General features: G+C 45.2%; 2 protein-coding genes across 2 annotated transcripts in view; one reads left to right on the top strand and one right to left on the bottom strand.

Annotated features, from left to right (window-relative positions):
* LAMC2 (laminin subunit gamma 2) overlaps positions 1–11,342 on the top strand; it is a 51,419-nt gene extending 40,077 nt beyond the window's left edge. The window contains exons 12-20 of the mRNA XM_011361262.2: positions 541–620; positions 1,713–1,862; positions 2,392–2,536; positions 3,583–3,732; positions 4,276–4,390; positions 5,384–5,583; positions 7,273–7,431; positions 7,525–7,624; positions 10,000–11,342. Of these exons, the coding sequence (XP_011359564.2) occupies positions 541–620; positions 1,713–1,862; positions 2,392–2,536; positions 3,583–3,732; positions 4,276–4,390; positions 5,384–5,583; positions 7,273–7,431; positions 7,525–7,624; positions 10,000–10,253 (1,353 nt within the window). The 3' untranslated portion in view covers positions 10,254–11,342. The remainder of the gene's footprint in view (positions 1–540; positions 621–1,712; positions 1,863–2,391; positions 2,537–3,582; positions 3,733–4,275; positions 4,391–5,383; positions 5,584–7,272; positions 7,432–7,524; positions 7,625–9,999) is intronic.
* A 3,465-nt stretch (positions 11,343–14,807) lies between these two features.
* Positions 14,808–23,063, bottom strand: part of NMNAT2 (nicotinamide nucleotide adenylyltransferase 2) — a gene marked incomplete at its 5' end in the record, with an annotated part of 30,069 nt that continues 21,813 nt past the window's right edge. Inside the window, 3 exons of the mRNA XM_011361261.2 lie at positions 14,808–18,475; positions 19,147–19,214; positions 19,383–19,484. Of these exons, the coding sequence (XP_011359563.1) occupies positions 18,373–18,475; positions 19,147–19,214; positions 19,383–19,484 (273 nt within the window). The remainder of the gene's footprint in view (positions 18,476–19,146; positions 19,215–19,382; positions 19,485–23,063) is intronic.

Genomic DNA, 23,063 nt, shown 5'->3' with positions numbered 1-23,063 from the left:
AACCTTCTTAATGATGGAGTCCGTAGTGTGGCGGGAGGAAGGGAGTTGAATGAACACTCTCTGTTTCTGAATGAAGAAGGCAAAGGTGACAATAATGTAAGTGGGCAGGTGGGAGATGAATAAAGGAAATTAGAAGATAAGCAGATAATATGCTAAGTAAACGATTTAGAAAATAGTATGTATTGATTTTTTTTCTTATTACAAAAATAACATTTATTGTAGAAACTTTGGAACATAAATAAAAATCCCCTATGATCCCATTACTAAGAATAGCCACCATATTCTACTGGACTTGAAATACATATGAACATGTATATATATTTTAGTGCACTGTATCTATATACAGGCTTTTTTGGAACATGGGTCTTTATTCTTGTCTATACGTTTTTAATTGTAGTGACCCTAGTGATGAGAGACTCGATATATCAGGGTGTAGAATGCTGTGTGGCTAATGACAAGCAGTTCTGATGGGACAGATGCAGAACCTGCTTAGGCGCTATGGCCAAGTGCAAAACCTTAACCAATTTTCCTTTTTCACAGAACATCCCTCCCTCAGAGCACTACGTGGGGCCAAATGGTTTTAAAAGCCTGGCTCAGGAGGCTACGAGATTGGCAGACAGGTGAGCACTAGCAGAGGGCGCCCCTGCCTCTGATCATCTCTGCAAGGCCAGACTTGAATGACATTGCTGGGCGTTCGAGCCCTAAGCAGCATATTCATTACCTCCAGGCTCCTTTGCAACCATTCCTCTACCTTGAAGCCATTTTTTTTTTTTTAACCTCTTGGCTTTTATGTGTCTTGGTGGCCACCAGGCATGGTCATTTGGCAAGAGCTGAGGCTCAGTGTGCTTCTTTCCCAGAGTTCTCCATGACTCACAGTATGGCTTTGGCGTATGTCAGATGTGATTCCTCAGGCCTCATGAAATGAATCAGCCCTTGGAAAAGAACACTCTGCAGCTTTGAGGGACTCTCAAGCTCCCATGCCGAGCCTGAGAACAAGTACCAACAAGTCTTTGCTAGCCTGTGGGGCCAAGTCTGCAGAGAGGGGACTTCCTCCTGAAAACTGGCTCTGCAGGGCCTCAGTGATAGCAGGAAGCTCTTATGTCCTTGCCTAACTATAAATCCCGCCATGTTGAAGAGGTTTGCTTAGCGCCCAGTGCTCAGCGGGGTGGCAGGCTCTGTCTACCTCAGATGGAATTCGGTTAGCCAAAGAGGCTGGCTTGTGTTTTTGCAGCTTGAGCTTCCTCCTGAACTTGTTTTTCTTATCACTTTCTAGAAGAAGGACAAAAGCATCTGGGGACTTTTATTGACAGGCTTTTTTCTCCCTAGTGGTGGGCCCAGTTTAAAGTTGTAGCAAAAGTGAGTAGGGGATTGGATCCTGGATGAAACAAGACCTATGGGTCTTTTTTTCCTGCAGAAAACAACCTACAAATGCAATTCGTATTTTATCACCCTGATGCTGCTCCCTACACGGCCCCTCTCACTTCCCTCCCCCAGCCCTGGGCTTCCCCTGATTACGCCATAGGTGGAAAAGATCACCAAAAAGTCTATGACATGAGGCTGCTTCTCCAGAAGACATCCTGCTTCTTAATAGTTCTTCTAATTCCCCCAAACTGGGTCAATTCTGTTAGGCTTTCCTCTTCCTTCATTTAAATAAAAGTCTGAAAGGAAGTTCTTGCTCGAAAACTCAAATGCTTTATTTTTAATTCTTTCAGCCATGTTGAGTCAGCCAGTAACATGGAGCAACTGGCGAGGGAAACCGAAGACTATTCCCAACAAGCTCTGTCACTGGCACGCAAAGCTCTGCAGGAGGGCGGCGGCAGCGGCAGCCTGGACGGCTCCATGGTGCAAGGGCTTGTGGGAAAGTACGTTTCAACAGGTCCTCCTGGGGCCAGTGCAATCTGCATCCTCCCGGGGTATAAGGCAAAGCACATTTGAGGGGGTGGTGCATTTCTTTAAAAAATATATTAATAATAAGAGGGACAAGAGAATGAGAGAGTTACTTTGGGGGGAAAGCGAATGCCTTTAAGGCTTGAAGAATAAGGTTGATCGATCTAAGTAAAGTTTGTGTTTTGACTGAGAGTGCATGCTTGGAGATGTGGTCACCCTCTGCGGTATTTGAAGGATGTGAGTAAACCCATCTGATGGCATGGAGGATATAAAAGTAATATAATGATGTTATCAAGAATTGGGAAACGTGGGCCGAATTTTCCTGACGCATCTGTATCAGCTCGAAGGCTTATATTTAGATTGTGGAGAAGGACACATAGCTGACATATAGGCTCATTTGGTTCTTCGGATAATTCCAACTGTATACTTATAAAACAACAGAATGGATTCTTGCTTTTAATAAAAAGAATGAATTCTCAAAGTCCCTCCACCTTCTCCCCACAGATTAGAGAAAACCAAGTCTCTGGCCCAGCAGTTGTCAAGGGAGGCCACTCAAATGGACATCGAAGCAGATAAGTCTTACCAGCACAGTCTCCGCCTTCTCGATTCTGTGTCTCAGCTTCAGGGAGTGAATGATCAGTCCTTGCAGGTAAGGGCATCTTCCCTTCATGCCGATGTACAGAAGAAGGGCCATAATGCTTTCTTCTCTGGGAGTTCCATAATATCGTTCGATCATTTAGTTGACCTTTCTTGTTTAGAGTATGAACAGCATTTATCCTTCTTATGATCTATTTCCTTGTTCTTTAAGCCCAATCTTGGTCTCTGAAAAGGCCTTAGCTCACATCTTGAACCTATTAGTAGGTAAACGTTTTAGATACCAAACGTTTAGATACCAAACGTTTTCAGAGACCAATCTTGGTCTCTGAAAAGGCCTTGGCTCACATCTTGAACCTATTAGTAGGTAAACGTTTGAGTGCTGTTGAAACTTGTAGGAAATTATAATAGATAAAATTTGATATTTACAATTGGGATCCAATCTATAGTATATCTCTATGTACGGCCACTCAGAAGACATGTGTTCTTCTCACAAGTTTTGCATTGTTGCTGTTGTTGATCCCAAACTTATTAGGTTAAGAAGATCCAGCTTTCTACCTACAGCAAAAATCACTCACAATGATTCTCACAAAAATGATCCTGTGTATATAAACTAACACATAAAATAATAAGTTAAAAAAAGAGACACAAAACCTGTTTGAGGGTGGTGGGATGGGTGGAAAAAAGGGAAAGGAATTAAGAATGTCAAACTTCTAGTTATAAAATAAGTCATAGAGATGTATACACAGCATAAGGAATGTAGTCCATAATATCGTAATAGCAATGTGCAGTGACAGCTGTTTATTAGACGTATTAGCATGATCTTAAGGTACATAAGTGTTGATTCACTATGGTGTACGCCTGAAACTAATATAATATTGTATGTCAACTATAATTAAAAATAAATTTGAAAAAAAAAAAGCCTATTTGATGCCTGGGGGACCTGCTGATTGACATTTCTTTAGGCATAATGCTTCATTTCTGTTAGACTTTGGACCCAGATTTTTTTTTGTTTTCAAACGATGATGTCAGGTCCTAGGAAGGCTGGTGTAGTGACTGGTGAGCAGAAAGTCAGACTCATTCATTTCCTTGGGCTCACAGATAGAAGCGAAGAGGATCCAACAAAAAGCTGATTCTCTCTCAGGCCTGGTGACTGAGCATATGGATGAGCTCAAGCGTATGCAGAGCAGTCTGGGAGACTGGGAAAAAGAAACCCGGCAGCTCTTACAGAACGGAAAGAATGGGAGACAGGTATCCCTTTGTTAATCGATTCGCTCAACAGATACATGCCGAATGCCTACCGTGTGAATAAGTATATCAAGAGGAACCACTGAAAAGCTTCTAAAGGTCATGGAACAGCTGCTTCTACAGGAAGTGACTGAGATGCAGAGACCTTGAAGTAACTGGCTCAGCTCTACCACTGAGTCAGCCCTCAAATCTAGGAATAGGACTCAGGTCTCCTGGGTCCAATTTTGGTCTAACTCTGTCTGCTTGCTTGGCCTCGGGAAGTATCTAGAATTTAAAATTATGATTTGCCAAACTGCTCTTGTCTCTGAGAGCGGAATAGAGTTTGAGACTGTTCTCTATATGGGATCCTTGGAGTCATCGGGTTATAAAGTTTGTTCTGTCCCAGATTGTGGAAGGGCTTGCTATAGAACCCCTAGACTCTTGGGTGAATCACAGCGTTCTTGTTGTCGTGAAGAGAAATATATCAGAGTGATTTTGCTGGCAGGAATGCACTTCCCAGGTGTATGTTACATGTACTCTAATCTTGTTCTATCTGTTTATTTACAGAAATCAGATCAGCTGCTTTCCCGTGCCAACCTTGCAAAAAGCAGAGCCCAAGAAGCACTAAGTATGGGCAATGCCACTTTTTATGAAGTTGAGAACATCTTAAAAAACCTCAGAGGTGAGTGTTTCCTGGGTCGGGTCACTTGATATTTTAAAGGTATAACCATGACTTTGGTTTATTTTTGAATCTTCATCTGTCTCTCTAAGTGGTAGGTATATTGGGGGTATTATTTAATAGGTGCTCAAAAAGTAACTTTCTAAAGAAAAAACTCATTGATCTTTGATGTAATGGAAAGAATTGAACTGGAAGACAGAAGGCTTGAGTTCCCATCTCTGCTGTGCCACGAGACAAGGCTGAGCTCGCTGTGTGACCATAGGTCACGCATAAATTACATAGCCTTTCCAGACCCTAACTTCCCTCTTTTTAAAGGGAGGAGCTTGAATTTAGTGATCTCGAAGGCCCTTCACAGATTCAGCATCCCACTACTATACCAATAGTTTTTCTTTTTTTTATAGTAGTCTATTTAGTTCCCACATAGAACTAATACAGTTGCTTTGTGGTAATAATGGAGCAAACTTTGCCACAGCATCCAGGTCCCAGGAAATTTGGGTTTGTGCCTTGTAGAGATTTGGTTAAAGTTTCAGGCTTCTTCACCAAAGAGCAACAACAACAAAACAACATTCCTAAAGTCTTGAGATTTTCTTCACGGAGAATATCTCTCTACCCATTCCATCCAGTCGTCAGCTGTCATCATTGGCAGCTCAGTGTTTAAGGCTCTGGCTTAAAACTTTGGGCTTTAAGGATTCCACCTGCTTCTAATTCATTTTGGGGTGTTCAGACTCTTGCAGTGGTGGGGACCCAGGGCAGGCTGATTGTCAGTGTCCCTAAGCGAAGGACTAATTATGGCCCTTTTGAGGCCGCTTTTAAGATGCTTTCTCCCAGATAAGGAGGAGTCATAGCCACAGCTTCCCACACTCACGTTTCCAGGCAGCAATAACCCTGTTTCTGGAATTTTTCTTAAAAACTTCAGCCCTTTTAATCTTCATTCGTAAGTTAGTTATGTAAGTTAGTTTTTATCCTTCTCGCAATGTTTTCTCCTCTTCGTTTCAGAATTTGACCTGCAGGTCGAAGACAGAAAAGCAGAAGCCGAAGAGGCCATGAAGAAACTCTCCTACATTAGCCAGAAGGTCGAGGGCGCCAGCGAGAAGACCAAGCAAGCGGAAGCCGCCCTGGGCGGTGCTGCTGCCGATGCCCAGAGGGCAAAGAATGCGGCCGGGGAGGCCCTGAAGATCACCGGCAAGATCGAGCAGGTAAGGGGAAATCGAGATGCAGGTCGGCCAGAGCACCTCCAAACCCAAGGGTGGTGTGGAACGGGAGAGAGCACTAGGCTCAATTTGACCCGTGGGCTCAGAGTCCTGTTGTGGTCTGTCGTGGCCCCAGACCCACCTGGCACCCCTTTTGTTGACTGAGTCATGGGGCCGTCATTGACTAGGTGCTAGAACCCCTCGTTTTCAATTCCCTTTTTGGACAACATTGTGAGAAGAACCAGCCAAGCCTGGTTTTTTTATTTGTTTGTTTTTTTTTTTAATCTATATCTATATCTATCTATCTATCTATCTATAGACTATTACATTAGTTTTCTAAAGCCGCTATAACAGAGTACCACAAACTGGGTAGCCTGAAACAACAGAAATGAATTCTCCCACAGTTCCGGAGGCTGGAAGTCTGCGATCGAGGTGTTGGCAGAGCCGTGTGCCTCCGAGACTCTGTGTAGAAACATTCCTAGCTTCCGGGGGCGGCTGTCGGTCCTTAGCATTTCTTGGTTTGCACAACATCCCTCCAGCTTCCGCCTCTGTCATCACATGGGGTTCTTCTCCCTGAGTGTCTCCAACTCTTCTTATGAGGACACTAGTCATATCGGATTAGGGGCCTACTCTATTCCCCTAGGACCTCGCTTTAACTAATTACATTTGCAACAATCGTACATCCAAATAAGGTCGCATAGTGAGGTACTGAGGTTATGACTTCAACATATGAATGGGGGGAGGGGCACAGTTCAACTCATAACGACCGTCATCCGTGTTTTCATTCAAGCTGATGAAATTCTGGAGTCTACATCCCTTGTCCCTCTGTTTCATGTGTAAGCTTCATTTTTCTCTTTCTTTTCACTATGAGCTAGCACTGTGCTTGGTGCTGGGGATGTGGAGATGCGAAAGACCCCGTCCTTCTCTTCCAGGAGCATTCAGTGTGACGGGGAGAGACAGACTGGTCACACACACACAGGCCATGTTACATGCTCCAGGAGAAGGAGCGCTTCTCAGCAGGAAGAGCGCTTCATAGTTCTTATTTAAGCATGACCTCCGGAAAGCTTATGTAACTCTAGAAAGCCCAGAGGGAACTTTTTGGATCTGGACCATGTGGCCTCACTCTTGGACCACTTGGTAACTTGCAAAAATAATCTCTAATTTTAGTACCCTCGAGGGTAGAGACCAATTTTATGTGCCTCCTTTTATATGGCTTCTGGCGTAGAGACATCAGCAATTTGGTGCTTGATCGTAGCTGTTGATAAAGATATTGATAAGATTTGTTCTAATAAAAACAGAACTGAAGGCTGTAGCCCGTTCATTCTCCACACCCCCAAACTCAACTGTCTCAGGGAGTAAAGTCATGCAAAAGACTGTGGCGGCAAAGAAATGTGGCAGAGAATGAGATGAGCTTCTCGTTCTCGAGGTTTTCCAAACTGGTTCCCGTTGCGTCCGCCATTTGCTGAGCATCGACCTGAGAGGGAAGCAGTGTCTCACTGCTGACTCCCCGAGTCCCCAGAGACATAGCCCCACAGAGCGCGGGGAAGGGCGTGTCCCTGAGTCTCACTCTCCTCGTTCCTCTGACTTACTCCATCAGGGCCTGGCTGCAGCTGTATTTTTTCTGCAGTTGCCTTTGGAATGTTCTCGTGCCTCACCCCTCTCTCCTTCCGTCCCTGGCTCCTTTTCTTCTCCCAGGAGATAGGGAGTCTGAACTTGGAAGCCAACGTGACAGCAGACGGAGCTTTGGCCATGGAGAAGGGACTGGCCAGTCTGAAGAGTGAGCTGAGGGAAGTGGAAGGACAGCTGGCGAGGAAGGAGCAGGAGCTCGACATGGACGTGGACGCCGTGCAGACGGTGAGTCCTCACGTCTTGCCCCGGGAGATTCCTTTAAACTCACCAATGTGGGAAATACCCTTTCAAGACAAGTTTGTATTTATTTTTCCTCAGGTAATTACAGAAGCCCGAAGAGTTGATAACAGAGCCAAGGATGCTGGAGTTACAATCCAAGATACGCTCAACACATTGGACAGCATCCTACACCTAATAGGTATGTGGCGTGTCCACCACTGTCCAGCCCCGTGCTCCTGGCTTCTCCCAGAACGTAGCCCTGATGAACTGGAGTTCCAGCTCTACTTAAGGGTATCAGGAAGTTTGCTTTGTGTCCAGGCCCCGAGACCAGGCAGTTAACTTTACATGTTCTGGACTCTTGTCTTACTATTTCTAACATGGGTCCCTGAGCATCTAAGTCTGTAGGTGAAAGAGCTAAGTGTATTTAGGGAAGTATATCGAGGCTCAGAGAGGGCAGTAATGTCTCACTGATCACTAAGTAAATTGTGGAGGCAGGATTTGAATGTCACAGCTAAAGTGAACCCTGGATGTCTTGACAGTCCTGCCAAGGATTCTGGCCTTGATTCTGAGAAGCTAGTAGACAATTTTAAGCAGAAGAATAACATTATCACTGTATATTTCCGAAAGGTCACTGGGTGCTTGCTTAGAGGAGAGCTCAAAGGCGGGGTATGCAGAAGACCGATGAGATGGCTGAGGAGATGGTAATCGAGGAGAGGGGTGAGGGAGCCTGCTCTGCACTGTGAGAGGAGAGGGGAGAGATTCTGGCAGTCCCGGAAGTCAGGAGTCAGGAATCACTTGCTGATTCTGCCGTTCGTCCCTCCCCAAACCACGGTTATGCCTCGATGAATCCAGTCACGGAAGCTCGCGCTGCCTGTGAGGCAGCCTGGGAGAAGTGTAAAGGTGGTAGTCTCTGAGATAGCACGAAACTTCAGGATAACATAGATTCGATGGCATAGTGCGGCAACAACTCAGAATACCTCCCCAAAGGAGACCTATTCGAATCAAAATTCTGAATATAGCTAGAACTGATGTCAGAGCCTCGTTTGGCCTGTTTGCCGGAGCTTGGACCGCAGCAGGCACAGAACGAGGGATTCGAACTCCAGCAGCACTTGAGAAAAGGCTTGGTTCTGCTTCTTCAGTTCAGTAGAACAACTTGAAAGCCTGATTTTCCTGTGGGTTATCACCATCACCCTGAGAGACCAACATTGTCTGTGTTGCTTTACTGATGGGTCTGCTTTGTGATCCAATGAGCCCTAGAGAGTAAAATACCCTCTGGGAGGTGGGGGGGTGGGGAAACTCCCCAGTCGAGATTTTAACAGCTTTGTTTAATGTTCTAGAAAAAAGGTAATGAAACCAATGGGGCCTTTAAAGAGAAAACGAGAGAATGGGGTGAGAACGGTAGATGCGAACTATTAAATATTTACTACATGTCAGGCACGATGCCAGGTGTTTCCGTGGTATAATCTCATTTGGGTATTTTCAAGGTCCTACGAGGTGGGTTTTATTATTTTATTTCACAGAGGAGTAAACCGAGGCTGAAGAAGTTAATAATATCACACGGTAAGTTGTGGGGGCGGGATTTAAACCGAGGTCTCTTCATCGTCTGCTGTTTTGGCGCTGCTTATGCTTCCTCCCCTTGGACAGGGTTATTTTGTCCCTAAGTGTGCTTTATTTCCTTTGCATGTCATAAGGCCTTAAATTCTTAAATTCTGTCCCGCCCCCAGGTGAAGGACTGATCCGTTGGACCAACATTTTTGTTATGGTATCATTTCTACTCTATTTGCTCTCTTCAGGCCTGGAACAATAACAGTTTAGTCATTCTAGGTATGATAAACCCATGCAATCAAATGCTATCGCTCAGCTTAGATGCGTGAGGTAACCTGACCTTGAGTTGGAATTGGCTAAGGGCCGCTCCAACCTATTCAAACAAAACGGGTCTGGCCAGGTGCTCTTCATGCTGACATATGGGTCAAACATACCTGAACAAAGATGACTACAGTTCATACTGGAAATAAACTAATATCTAGCCAGGTTCTCACTGTTTCAGGCCACAAGGAAATCTTGCATCATTTTCTGACAGCTGGAATCCATCACCAAATAGCAAAGCATACCTTGGGCTCTGTAAAGCCTGAAGGCCAGCCAATTTCTAAAGGTCTTCCAATGGCAAACAGTAAGATATTGCCTGAGGGTGGTTCAGAAAATATCATTTGGGGTTGATTCTGATCCTACGGTGAGCAGTGTTGGGCAGACACCTCGGACGGTGCTCTGTCCCCTCTGACCTCCATAAACTGTTGACCCTTCCACAAAAAGAGAAATCCAAGCTTCATGTTGCTTCATCGGGCCCCGAGGCTTGAACTGGGCTGTTCACAACACAGTAACTTGGCTAGTACTCTTAGAATTTTTTTTCTAGGTTATTTCTAATTTAAAATAAATCTTTTAAAAATGCATGGCATATTATTTGCTACAGGCAGGTGGACACAGGAAGGAGTTAAGTGTACAGAAGGGCCCACGTGTGTTTAAGAAGACCTAACCGCAGCTTGTCTCTGTTAATTCCTTTCCCGTTCTCTAAAACAGAGCAGCCCGGCAGTGTGGATGAAGAGGGGCTGATCTTACTGGAGCAGCAGCTTTCCCGAGCCAAGACCCAGGTCAACAGCCAGCTGCGGCCCCTGATGTCAGAGCTGGAGGAGAGGGCCCGTCAGCAGAGGGGCCACCTCCATTTGCTGGAGACGAGCATAGATGGGATTCTGGCTGACGTGAAGAACTTGGAGAACATTAGGGACAGCCTGCCCCCGGGCTGCTACAACACTCAGGCTCTTGAGCAACAGTGAAGCTGCTGTAGACATTTCTCAACTGAGGTTCTCAGGATACGGACCTTAGGGCTCAGGAGCCATCACACGCGGATGAGGCGGGATGGGGACATTTGAACGTGTTGAATAGGCATATGCTCACGTCAGCTGAAGCTGGCCCCATCCCTGAGACCGTGGCCAGATAAATGTCTTAATGCACCAGTGTGATACTCTTTGCTTCCTGATGCTGGGCATGAGGGAAATCGCATTGAGTATGAGACACATCAAGGGTCTGGAGCCCAAAGGGTAGACTGGATGGAAGGACAGACTGTACGGGCAGCTGTTTGCCTCAGAGTCCTAGAGTACGGACAGGTCCTACTGGGTGATACTCAGCTCATTCTTTGCATAATGTGACCAAAGGAAAATTTTTTTGACTTTGCTCACACATAAAATTCTTCTTACTGTTAGAACAGAACGTGAAGTCCAGTCATACTGTGACCAGTAAAGTACTGTTGCCTCATAGCATCCGATGTTCTTGTCAGAGTCCCTCCCACTCACCACCCAGCACGTAAACACATACTCCACTTTCAGGCTGGAAGAAGTGAGCAGCGATCGAATGAGAGGCTGTCAGCCTGGCCCACTTGGAACAGTGGTGCCTGCTGGTGCCCTGCTGCCTGTGCAATCTGGGCCTGGGAATGACATCCTTTCTCCTGATGATGACACGGCATCATCTTAGCAGTGTTTCCTACCAGTAAAGCAAACATTGGGAAGGTATTTACTTTTGGGTTTCAAAGTGGTAGAAAAATGTGGTTTGGACATTGAAAGAAGTACAATTATCTAGAAGATTTATTAGTGCTAATTCGATCCACTTTTCAGACATTAAAAATGACATGCATCTATGTGTTTTATCTCATTCTCCCCTCAAAGCAGAGAATATTTCTACTCACACTTGAGCTGGGTGGAATCCATCCATCCATTCATCCATCCATCCATCCATCCATCCTTACAACATATATTTATTTGAGTACCTACTGTGTGCCAGGGGCTGGAGTACAGTGGTGATATAGTCTTTGCCCTCAGAATTGATTGTCTAGTGACGAAGACAAACTAAAACAATAAATTTAAACTTACGAATCTTGTTCATCACAAGTGGTGTTTATTGCAACAAGCCCCTGGTTTGCAACCTTTTTTCTCAACAGAACATATGTTGCAAGACACTCCCGTGGGAGCAGTTGGGTTTTGGCAAAGCTGAGCTGACTCTGGCTTGTGCACACGTCTTTGCATCCCAGCTGTCACTCAGCTCCTTTCTGCAACCGATTACAACAGACTCTTCAGTCGTAACACCAATGGGAATTGCTGGGAAAACCAGAGGCGCTTCTGCATCGGCTAGGAAACTTGGGTGCTGCCTCACCTCGGTATTTCCTTGGCTTTTTATGGACACGTTTTAAATAAAGAACAATTCTTTGATGCCTGTGGTCAGTTTCTACTTTATTAAACTCTAAACCTATAGTGGAGGTACCAAAGCAATGGAAGCTAAAATGCCATAGAAAGAGCAACGTATCCTAGAGAGTATCCTTCATCCCTTTTTCTGAGCATCGTGTGGCCCTTTCAAACCATGAGGGCACTTTATGAGATTTAACTAGTGCCATCTCCTAAGCAAGAAGGATTTATTTCTGGGACAACCTGAGCAGGGTAGGGGTTATAATGAATATTGTCTTTTTTTAAAAAACAGCTATAAAATAAAGGTAAAATCAGTAGTTTGTGACACATCATTCATCCTTTTTAATAAATTAAAATTTAATAAATTAAGATCTTGAAATGGCCATCTACCCAAGTGGCTGAGGAAAGGATTCTGCTTCTGTCCACACTGACACCCCCACCCCCAAATTCTAACAGGTCTGCTTAACCCTCTGTGGAAGTGAATTTATAATCCTGTCTTGACATACTCAATCACATATTCTACAAATCTCTTGCTGTAATTAAGAACTGTGCCCGGAAAATTTATGTATATTAATTTGGTAAGATTTACTGCTTACTATATCACATAAACCTAAAAATGTGCATAACTCAAACACGATACTTTTGTTTTTCTTGCTCCCGTAGTGAGCTAGATGGGGAAAAAGTCAGCAGGGTGGCCCTCCGAATAGTCATTCTAGAGGCCCTGCCATTTACAACGTCTGACTTGTAAGGTTACCCTGGGAATCATCTCATTTCCAGTGGGTAGAAATACAAGGTATATGCGATCATAAAAGGGTCCCCCAGTGGGACAGATTGTTAAAGTTATAAAATGTCTCCCCTGACCAATGGGAGATGATCTCTGAGAAGAGATGAGGAATGGAAAATTGACTTATGTGACTCCCTTGGAATAGAATTGATTCCTTCACTTTTGAGGTTCGGATAGATTGTCCCTAAAAATAGAGAAGGGGCGTGTGACTTAGAGGTAGCTGACCCAGGACTCAGCTTCTGTTACCAGTCTTGACCTGACGCTGCCGCATTAAGGGAGCTTTCCTTCTGATTTTTCATCAGTATCTATAATTTGTAGTGAAAACTTTCTTATGCTTCTCCTCTGAGAGTTTTTCGGTTAATTGTGCCTCTGGTAGGCGATCACATACATCATCATCTGCTTTGACTCATGGGGATTTCTGTTTGCAGACGGGGTTAGAAATGAAACTGCTCATAGATTATAAATTTCTTAGCAGATGTATTTGTGATTTTATTCCGGGATGTGGTTTCCTTTCAGTACTCTTGGGAGGCTGCAGAAAAGAGTAAGAAGCTACTCAGTAATGTCTAATGTTTGGAACAAGTCTCAAGGACCAGGGATATGTTTATTGTGTCTTCTTTTCATGTTTTGCATGGTCATGGGAATGTTATGGATTCTTGCTGTGGTTCGATTTTCCCACCTGGAAAGGAGAGATTAGGTATTTTTCTTTGCTTTCTTTATACTATGGGCTGCACGGAACTTTCTGGAAAATTCCAAGATCTGAAGCTTACTTATGGTCATAAGGGAAAAAAATGTGTATGTACATGTATGTAAATTCATATTTACTACATATATTTTATGAGTTAGTGAAAGTTAGCATATTAAACCAGTGTTTATACCTTATTTTAAACAAGCTCTCATCGTTAACATACTTTCAAAACAGAGAAAAAAAATGTTTAGCTTTGTGACCAAAATAGCAAACATAATAAATACAAGTGATCAATTTACAAGGCATACAAGCTTCATTATCCTGTGCCGCCAAACCCACATGGGTATACACAGAGTCAACTAATCTCAATCTTAAAAAAATACTAAGAACCAAAATGATTTTTTAAAGACCAACTAATCTAACAAGTAGTTAAACCTTAAATGAGCTGGCCTAACAGGAAACTGCTATTTTACCTTCGGAATCACGACTGATATTAGCTAATGACAATCATCACTTAGATCTAAACCAATACACAATGTCTGTCACAACTAAAAATGGAATAACTAAGAGCCATAGCGGGATTCAACAATTAACAAATCATTCAATTTTTGCTTTTTTACATTGCCAAAACAAAGTGTGAGTTGAACAATTTCCATTTTACTTAAGACATTTTATGCCAAAAAGCAAGTTATTCAAGTTATTTAAGAAATATATTTTTATTTCATAAAGATCTAATTTCATTAAGGAGCTAAAGCTAACCAATACCAGACTATACAGACTAAGTAGGATCTAAGATTTGATTTTTTTTTTTAACTGAGAAAGCTTAGGCACAATTTACAAAATTGCCAATAATTTTTCCCTGTTTATGATCTTTGGGTGTGGTTGTATATACTTTCATATTACACATGTGTCATCGGCCAAACCAGCCGGAAAATCTTCTGCCATAAGAACGTTTTTACAATTGTTGGCTCCTGTCAAATAAGACTACGAAGAAAAAGTGATTAATTCTGCAACTCACAGAGAAGATTCTAAACCAAAATATGAGACTCTAGTAGCATTGTCTTATTTATTAACATAATTGAAACATTTTGTTGATAAACTTTTGTCCATGACTATTCTAAGCAATAAAATTTTACTCAAAATATTTCACTGTGAAATAGTGCTGCAACTTGAATGTAGTTTTTATTAATGAACTGGTTTCCATAAAGCAAATCTTACTCTCAAAATGGCAGATTCAGTGACCAAAAAGTGATTCAAAAAAAAAGCTTCCCCCTCCCCGTGCCAATCCTTGAGACCACCCGGATCAAGCTGAGCTCTGGGCCCTGGGACTGAAGGAGGGAAAGGGTGTAACTTGTTCTTAACGAACCGGAATCGGCTAATAGGACGCGCCAAACTCACACGAGAAAGAAACCATGTGAAGAGCTGAGTTTACTGAGCTGCTATAGGAAGGTGCAGATTGGATGAATCTGACAGAACATCTTGGTCGTCATTACCACAATGCTATTCCTAAGGTGTCCTAAGTGGATGAGCTACAAAATTGGTCCCTGTCTCCATCCTTCCCATATCCTCTGTCAACCTTCCTGCAGTAGTCTTGGGAGAGATCCTGAGCTTTTCGTATTCCACTGATTTATTTTTGCATTACTCTTTCGAGAAATAAAATATAACATGCTTCTCTCTCTTGGTTTCCTGATGTGTGTGTGTGTGTGTGTGTGTGTGTGTGTGTGTGTGTGTGTGTGTGCGCGCGCGCGCAGTTTGGGAGAATAGGTTTGGGCTGTTAAAATACAAGTCATTTCTCCCTATAATTCTTTGCCTTTTGCTGTAGATTTACAGTTGGGTCTCGCTTTCTACTTAATTAGAACAGCAGATTCTCTTATTCTTTTTGAGAAGCTGGAGCATGAAACTAGAGAATGTCGAGGACAGGCAGGCCAAGCCGAGACAGGAGGGACAGTGTCTCTAGAAGCTCTAGCTCTGGGTTTCAGGCACTTCAGTAAGAGACTTGCCTCCCTGTTACCATGTACATTCAAGGAACTTGAAAGCAAGAAGGACCCAGAAACTGCCTGGGGTTGGCATGGGGGGGTGGGTAATGAGGTACCACTAGCAGCACAGCCCCTTCCCCCAGAGGGCCATTCCTTGAGGAGACAGTCCTTGACACAAAGGGTTTCTCTCCTGGGAGGAACACTTTTTATTGGCTCAGGCCTCTCTTGACACAATCACTCCAGGCCATGCCTTTCTCACAGTCTCTGAGCCTTGGGTTGGCCTTCGTAGGAAAGAACAAGACCACAGACAGGAAGTCAGGGCCTGGAGGTCAGCCTGCTGACACCTGGGGCACCACTTCAAACTCTGCATCATGTTTTTTGGTGTTGACCTTGGCTGGGCCACAGCACTATGTCCTGCCCTGGACTGACAGAGGGGCTCTGATCTCCCCCTAGCGAATGAAGAATGGGGCATGGTGGGGAACGGACATTTACACCCAAAGGGAGAGTCACTTTCCCTTGTGTTAGAGGAAAGATATTGTAACATGAGCCCTGTGATTTACCAAGATAGGATCCGCCCCATTTCACTCCTAGAAATCTAGTTCTGTTGTCTCTATTCTTTTCCTTAGCTCATCTCCTCTCCCGTCCTGTGGGCCTTCCTACCTCCACACCGAGCACAGAGGCAGCCCGGTCCCCTCTCTTGGGCTGTGGACTAAGTGGGGTTTGACTACAGAGTCCGGCAGAGTAGCAGAGTGGACCAAAGAGACTAAAGAGATCTTGTCTTTCTCAGATCTGCTCCCATAGATCCTCACAGTAAACTCTGGTCGTGAACTTCATATCCTTGATAATGCCATGTTCCCCCAGGGGACGCAGCTCCCTGTTTTCCTGCATTTCACTTCCTGCCTCGCAACTGTTCTGCCTAGACAAAGGCCCTTCTGTCTTTCTCTCTCAAGCACTAGTGTCATCTTGAGCATTCTGGGGCTTTCTTAGCCTCCACAAAGCAATCGTTTCTTGGATTCAGAGGGTTACTTTTTGGGATTTCCTCCAAGCTGTTTAGATTTCTTGATTTTTAAGGGAATCTTAAGTACGGCCTTCCTCTCAATCATTGACACATATAAAGCCATATATAGGGAGCACCTAGGTCAGACATAATTTAGGAGAAAGATGCCAAATAAAGGCTGAGAAGAGTAGAAACACACTTTACCCCGTCAGTATCATGGGAACTGGAGGGGCAGAGGTTATGTGGTGTGATGACCTTTGGTCAGGGAAACAATAGCCTTTTGCCAGACTCTACACTTGCTGTGTGACCTTGGACCTGCTATTTAATTCAGCGGATCTCTGCTCTTTCATCTTTTAATCTCTAAAGTTTTTTTCATTTGATTCCACAATCTTAGCCAAACACCAAGGCCCAAGTATAGGGTCTTCCTTTCCTCCTCTGGAGATTATTTCCAACACCCTCATGGATGCTACTTTACCATGCTCTTCTGTTGAATCCAGTCCCTTTCCCTAAAGGCTATTGAAGGATGTTGCAGATTTGAAGTGTGAGGTGAGGAACACTATTTCTGGCGTCATATCTCATCCTACTCCTCCTGGACCGCAGCTGCTACTAACTTTTGATAACATTATTCTGCTGCTCAAGGACCATCCCTCAAAGACAATCGGAAACCCAACAGCAAGAGACTACATGAGAGACACAGAGCATGAGAGAATAATTTCCTTTTGGCTCTCCAAGCAGGACATGCATGGGGCCTAAACAACTAGAACAGAGTCTGTCAGTACCGTTTCCAGGGGCAGCAGAGGAAGGTGGGAAATAGGGAGTAAAGGGGTGAAACGGTTTAGTGGCTCTTGAGGCCCCTCACAATTGCTGTTCTGTGAACTCACTCCCTTGCTGGGCAGATTTCCTCAGATGATGACAACGGTTGCTGGGCTTGGCAGGAGATACAATCAGCCCCAGAAACAAGGCCAAGGCACTGCTTTCAAGAAAGAATTGACCTCAGGCATCACCTGTGTTACAGTTATAGTGAGTGAGAATCATCAGTTCCCAACAGGGCAATAAACTGCTTTCTCCTAGGTCATCCTGAACTTACATTATGACAAAGACACTTCCCAGCCAAACAGGCAATAAAGAGTGGCAATTAGCAAAGTTCTCCAGAGATGAGTGAATTCCTAGCATGTTTTATTTCAGAAATGACTGCATTATTAAGATTTGGCCTTGCGTGTATGATCCTTCTCAGATGGAGGGATGTGGCTATGTACGGCCTCCAATGGCTTAGATGGTGATCTGAAGGATCCTTGGATAAGCCTGGCTGGCAGGAAACCTACACTCTGCCATCAGTCACAGGCCAAATAAGTAACTGTACAGAGGCCACCAGGAAATGGAGATGGACCGGCTCTGTGTGAGCATAGGCCCAGAGCATCAGGAAAATAGTCTTTTGAAGCTAAAGGAATGGACTGAAATTCTTCTACAAAACCCTACTATTCCCAGACTTGCCTCCCAGGTTTCAGAACTTGAAAGTCTCACTCCTGACCCCAGGCTGCTGCTGCTGCTGCTGCTGCTGTGGGGGAAGGGGGGGTAGGGGGCGAGTGAGTAGGTAGATGGGTGTGGGGGGCTGTCGGGAAAGTGGAGGTGGCTTGACTTCCGTCACTGGGTGTGGCCCTTGCGCACTTACTGAGTGTTGAGGCTGGCTACAGTCTCCTAGCGAAGGGAAGTAATTCCACAGGAATGCATCAAGTCTACAGACATAAAGAACCATGGACACTGATTTCATCCAAGTTCTAGGAGGGGTGAATAACAACAATAAAAAAACAAATCAAAACAAAACAAAAAAACAAAACAAAAAGAAATAAAAGAAGAGAGAAAAAGAAAAATAGCCCTTTGTGGTAAAGGGCATGCTGGGAAGGCAAGAGCCAGAGCCACCTCCCCAGAGCATGCTGGGAGGATGGGCACCACAGCCACCTCCCCAGAGCATGCTGGGATATGGATGCCCGCACATCTCCAAAGACTGCACTTCCCCCAATTCCCACCCCTATTCCCTCACCCACTCCCAACCCGGAGACTAGAGGAAAGTTTGTCCAAAGATGACTGCGGAATAGGGGATGCCGTGGTTCTCTGCAGGTCCCCCACACTGTGGAGGGTTGAGTCAGCGAAGGGGGAGAACAGTCAAGATGAGGAGATGGAGAAACAGAGAGGCAGGAGAGAAACAGGGGGACTGACAGACTGGAGGGGCCGGTGTGTTGGCGGAGGACGAGGGGAGAGTGGAGCAGAAGGCTGTGTGGCCGCTAGCCCGAGGCGTTGATGTACAGCTGGCTCTTGAGAATGTAGTCGATGACCGGCTGGGACAGGTAATCCACGACGTGGCCATCCCCATGCTGCAGGGCCAGCCTGGACCAGGAGAGACGGCGGTCAGACAGACATCGTTCCCTGAGCAAAGCAGGAGGACTGGCCTGCCCACTCTTTCAGGGAAAGGGTTTACCCAGCACCCCGTTTCCAGCTGTTGCTTAGGCTAAGGAAATGAAATCCCTGTTAGGAAATGCCTTCTTGCCTCCACGATTCCTCCCTCATCCTGGTGACTCCACCTCATCCCGGCTCTGCCGCTTCCTAGCTGAGGGGCCTTAGGCAAGTAATTTGCACCCATCTGCTCTTCAGTTTTCTCTTCTGTCAAACGAGGGTAATAGTTGGGCCTACCTCAGTTATTAAAAGGATTAAATGAGTCATGAAATCACTAAGAATGGCCCAGGCGCACAGTATGCATTTTAATGTGTTAGCTATTCTCATTTCATTCCTTTGTGTTTCTCTGCACCACGGTCTCATGGAAAGGAATCTCACTGGGGTTCTTATGATTGACCATTTCCTTTTCTTCCTACTGGCACCTGATAGAGAAGAACGTGCCCTTCTCTGAAGCCCTTCTCACAAGCCCAGGGGGACTGTGGACGAAAAGCATCCAGCAGTATGAAAGGGCTCCAGTGATACACTTTGGTTGCTGCCGAGTTTTGCTCTAAGAGCCTTGGTCTGGCTGCTTCCTATTCTCTACTCATATAATGAGTCAAACATACCTGCTCTTGGTTGAGCTGACGACAGACATAGGATGGTTGATGTCATCCTTCACCACCATGATGTTGTTCTGGGGACAGAGTAGAGAGGGTAGGTCGCCAGCCCCCCACACTAAACTCCTTCTGCGCCCTCACTCCTCCAGTCCCCCCATCCACCCCCCCAACCTCCACCCAGCCCTCGGCCTGTCACAGAAGGACCACCTCACAGAGCTACACCAGCAGGGAGATGGAGCACTCACTTTGTATTTACGGAGTATTGAGGAGTGATTCATAATTCGGTCTGTGTCAGCTGCGTCCCGAGGCACCACCACAATCCCAAAGTCCCCAACAATCACCTCCATCTGACGAAGAGAGACAGAGACAGAGAGAGCGCGTGCCCTTTGTGAGATCACGCCTCCGAACCCCTAGCAAGCAGCTACTCAGCAGGGTGGAGCTCCTTCCACGTGGAACCCAAGCTTTAGTCCTGAACCTGCCTTCTCAGCCCTGCCAGTCAGCTCCTTCAGGTAATGACCTGCAACAGCGTTAGTGGAATGAGCGAGAACTTCGCCCAACACACAGAAGATGCTTAATAAATCCCTCCATGGACTGAATGAATAAGCATGCCTCTGCATGTCTGGGCAAGAACTCTAATTCCCGAGGCTCCTTTTAAGTTCTTAATGCTGAAGAGTAACATGAATGACACACAGTCCTTATGGATAGACAACCTTGTGGGAGTCACGGATCCTGTTGCCTAGCAGGCAAACCCCAGCCCCCAGCTGGGCGACCGAGGGGCTGGATGGAACGCTCCCCTGCTCATCGGCTTCAGAGCCGCCGTGGGTCTTGGGCAGCGAAGAGCAGGGAAGGGCTTGGAAGGTATCAGTGTGTGCAGAGGCGGTGGTGGGAGGAAGATTATTATGGGGTCACTTCTGAGATCAGTCTCTGATAGGAGCTTGCTGCCATAACCAGAAATGATACCTTTTTCATTAAAAAAAAAAAATAATAGCATTTTTATTTTTTCAGACTATAGACACGATACAAGCTTGGGAAATGCAGAAACAGAAATCAATCACAACCACGCCATCCAGATAACCACTGATACAACCACAGTCTATTTCTGTCCAGTGTTTTCCTCTCTACAAATAAATACACATATCCACAATTAGGTTAAACTGAAAAATGAATCATTTTATCTGCATTTTTTTCCTTTAGCATTATATCATGAGCGTTTTCTCACGCCATTAAAAATTATTCGCAAATATTGTTTTAACAATCTCTGTATTTCCTCATATGACTGTACTGATACAGCGTGATATATTAAATCCATCTTGTAGTATAGAAAGTGTACAGTGACTTCTGATTTTTTGCAATTATACGTAACACTTTGTTGAAGATCTTTATACATAAATGTTCTACCACATCTCTGATTATTTCTTTAGGATAGGAAGTTAAGTAATTAGATGAAAGGATATGAACTGGCCATATTTCAAGCTCTTGAGACATAGTACCAAGATGCTTTCTGGAAACTCATGCCAGGTTTTATTTTCAAAGAGCCTGAAATTGATGGCACTTAATAGACTTGGATCTAGCCTGGGCACATTACTGTTTAGATCTTGCCAATTAACGATCCCAGATGCGGGCAGCAGGGAGGAAGAGGCAGGCCGCTTCTAAGCGGTGCAGCTCATTGAGCAAGACCAGCCTTGGAGGCAAGGGATCCACGTTTTTCCTCATAAATCTCCAAACTAGTGACACAGACAGACATTGTGGAGCATTGTGGGTGAGGCTTCTCTATCAGGATTTCTGTACCAGCAGATTCCATGTCTAAATCTGATTCATCGATTATGTTTTTATGTGTGCATATGCATGTGCGTGAGTGCGAGCGTGTGTGTATGTGTGTGTGCACGTGTGCGTGCCCTTGGGTATTTCCATCCTCTTTACTCTGCTCCCTTTGCTCACATCTGGAGCTAGAGTTGCAGCTGAAACTCTGATGTTGCTGAAATAAAAAGCCATCTGAAAGTGCCCTAGGAGGGAAGCTGTGGAGAAGTGACAGGTAGATAGAGTGTGTCAGGGCTCCCGCTGGATCATGCCATTTGGAAGATACAGGACATTTACACAACACGCTGCATCGATGGGTGGTGTTCACGTCGCACAGACTGGCACTGAGAGTTTGTCCTATAAACCAGGAATGTGAGGGAGAGGCAGGGCAGGGAGTTGGAGGGAGATCAACTCCTCCTGCCCTAGCTTTTAGAAAACTGCCCTGGGGTTCGCTACTCAGAAGGTAACCTAGGAAGCTGGTTCTCACACGTGGCTGCACATCAGAATCGCCTCGGGAGCTTTTAAAATCCCAAAGCCTAGCTCACACCCAAGATCAATTAAATCGGAATCTGGGAATGGGATCCAGGTATCGACAGTGTTTTTATTCCCCAGGTGATTGCAATATGCAATCAAGCTTGAGAACCAATGGTCGAAGTACTGAATTAAAATTCCCAGGGAATTGGTAGTGTAGGAAAAGAGATAGGGAAGAGAAGGCAGAAAGAAAGAGGAGAAGGAGGGAGAGGGGAGGGGAGGGGAGGGGAGGAGGTAGACATGGAGATTCCTTGACTGCCTGGCTATGTAGGTGTTTCAAGATGTCTGGTGTAGACTGCAGAATGTAGAATCTGCCTTCAATTTGATTCTGAGGACTTGATGAATGTTTCATATATGATGCAGGGAATAATGGGACTATTTAAAGAGAGTATTCTAGTTTAAAGCATGAAAACAATAGCTCAGGATGGCAGACAGGCCTCCTGGGGGAATCACCCTATGGGTGACATTAGTGCAGCTGCTGCTTTCTGAGCAGGAACTAATGATCTGAGCACCCAATTGATAACAATGCCAGGCGGCTCAGTGGGTGGCAAGCAGATGGGGACCTTGCCTGAGATGTTTTCCATTTCCAGAAACAGGTGACAGATGTGTCCCCTGGGAATCACAGATGGGACGAAGGAGATGATGTCTACGAGACGAGACGCAGCTTTACCACAGCCAGGAGGCATCTCTGCAGGCGTGTGGGCCAAAAGCTGCAGACCTTTGCTCCTAGAGCTCCAGCTTAATTTTCATGCTGGAGAGAGTTTGTGTGGGTGTGTGTTTGGGGGTGGGGAGGTGCCAGGAGCTGGAGTTGGAGAGGTACGCCCTCAGTGCCATAGGTACCCACCTCCCTCCAGGGGCTCAGCTGTTGTCCCCCTCCACCCCCATTCCCTGTCTCCTATTTTCACCCAGCCTCCAGGATACCACCCTCTCCTGGTTGTCCCCCTGCCTCAGCGGCTGCTCTCTCTTAGTCTCTCTGTCCTGGTTCTTTCTCATCTCCTTAACTTTGAACTGTTAGAGTCCCGTAGACCTCAGTCCTTGGACCTCTTTTCTTTCTATCCATATGCACACCCTTAATAATTTCATGCAGTCGCACAGCCTGAAAGACACACCGAAGGCTCCTCAATCGATGCCTCCGCCATAGACTTCTCTCCTGAACTTCAGACTCACATACTCAGTGGCCTTTTCAACTTGCCCATTTGGATGGGGCGTCTCAAACTTAGTCTGTCCACGAGCTGAACCTTCTGACATCAGTCAACTCCCCCGCCCCGCCCCCCGCCCCCAGATGGTTTCCTAGAGTCTTTCATTTCAATACATGGAAACTCTTCTTAAAATCGCTCAGGCGATTTTCCTTGGTTCCTGTCTTTCTCTTTCTTCTCACACTCAATCTGTAAGGTAACGAACCGACTCTGTCTTCAATACCAATCCAAGAATCTGCTCATTTTCCACCATTTTCATCACTTCTATCCTAGTCAAAACCTCCTTTCAGAGATAGATGGTTTAGATAATGGCCCCAAAGATATCCAGGTCCTAATTTTTGGAACCTGTGAACATAACCTTATATGGCAAAAGAGACTTGGCAGATGTAATTAAGGGTCTTG

Source organism: Pteropus vampyrus, unplaced genomic scaffold, assembly GCF_000151845.1.
Source record: "Pteropus vampyrus isolate Shadow unplaced genomic scaffold, Pvam_2.0 Scaffold65, whole genome shotgun sequence".
Taxonomy (NCBI): Eukaryota; Metazoa; Chordata; class Mammalia; order Chiroptera; family Pteropodidae; genus Pteropus; species Pteropus vampyrus.
This window is presented reverse-complemented; position numbering and strand designations above follow the sequence as displayed.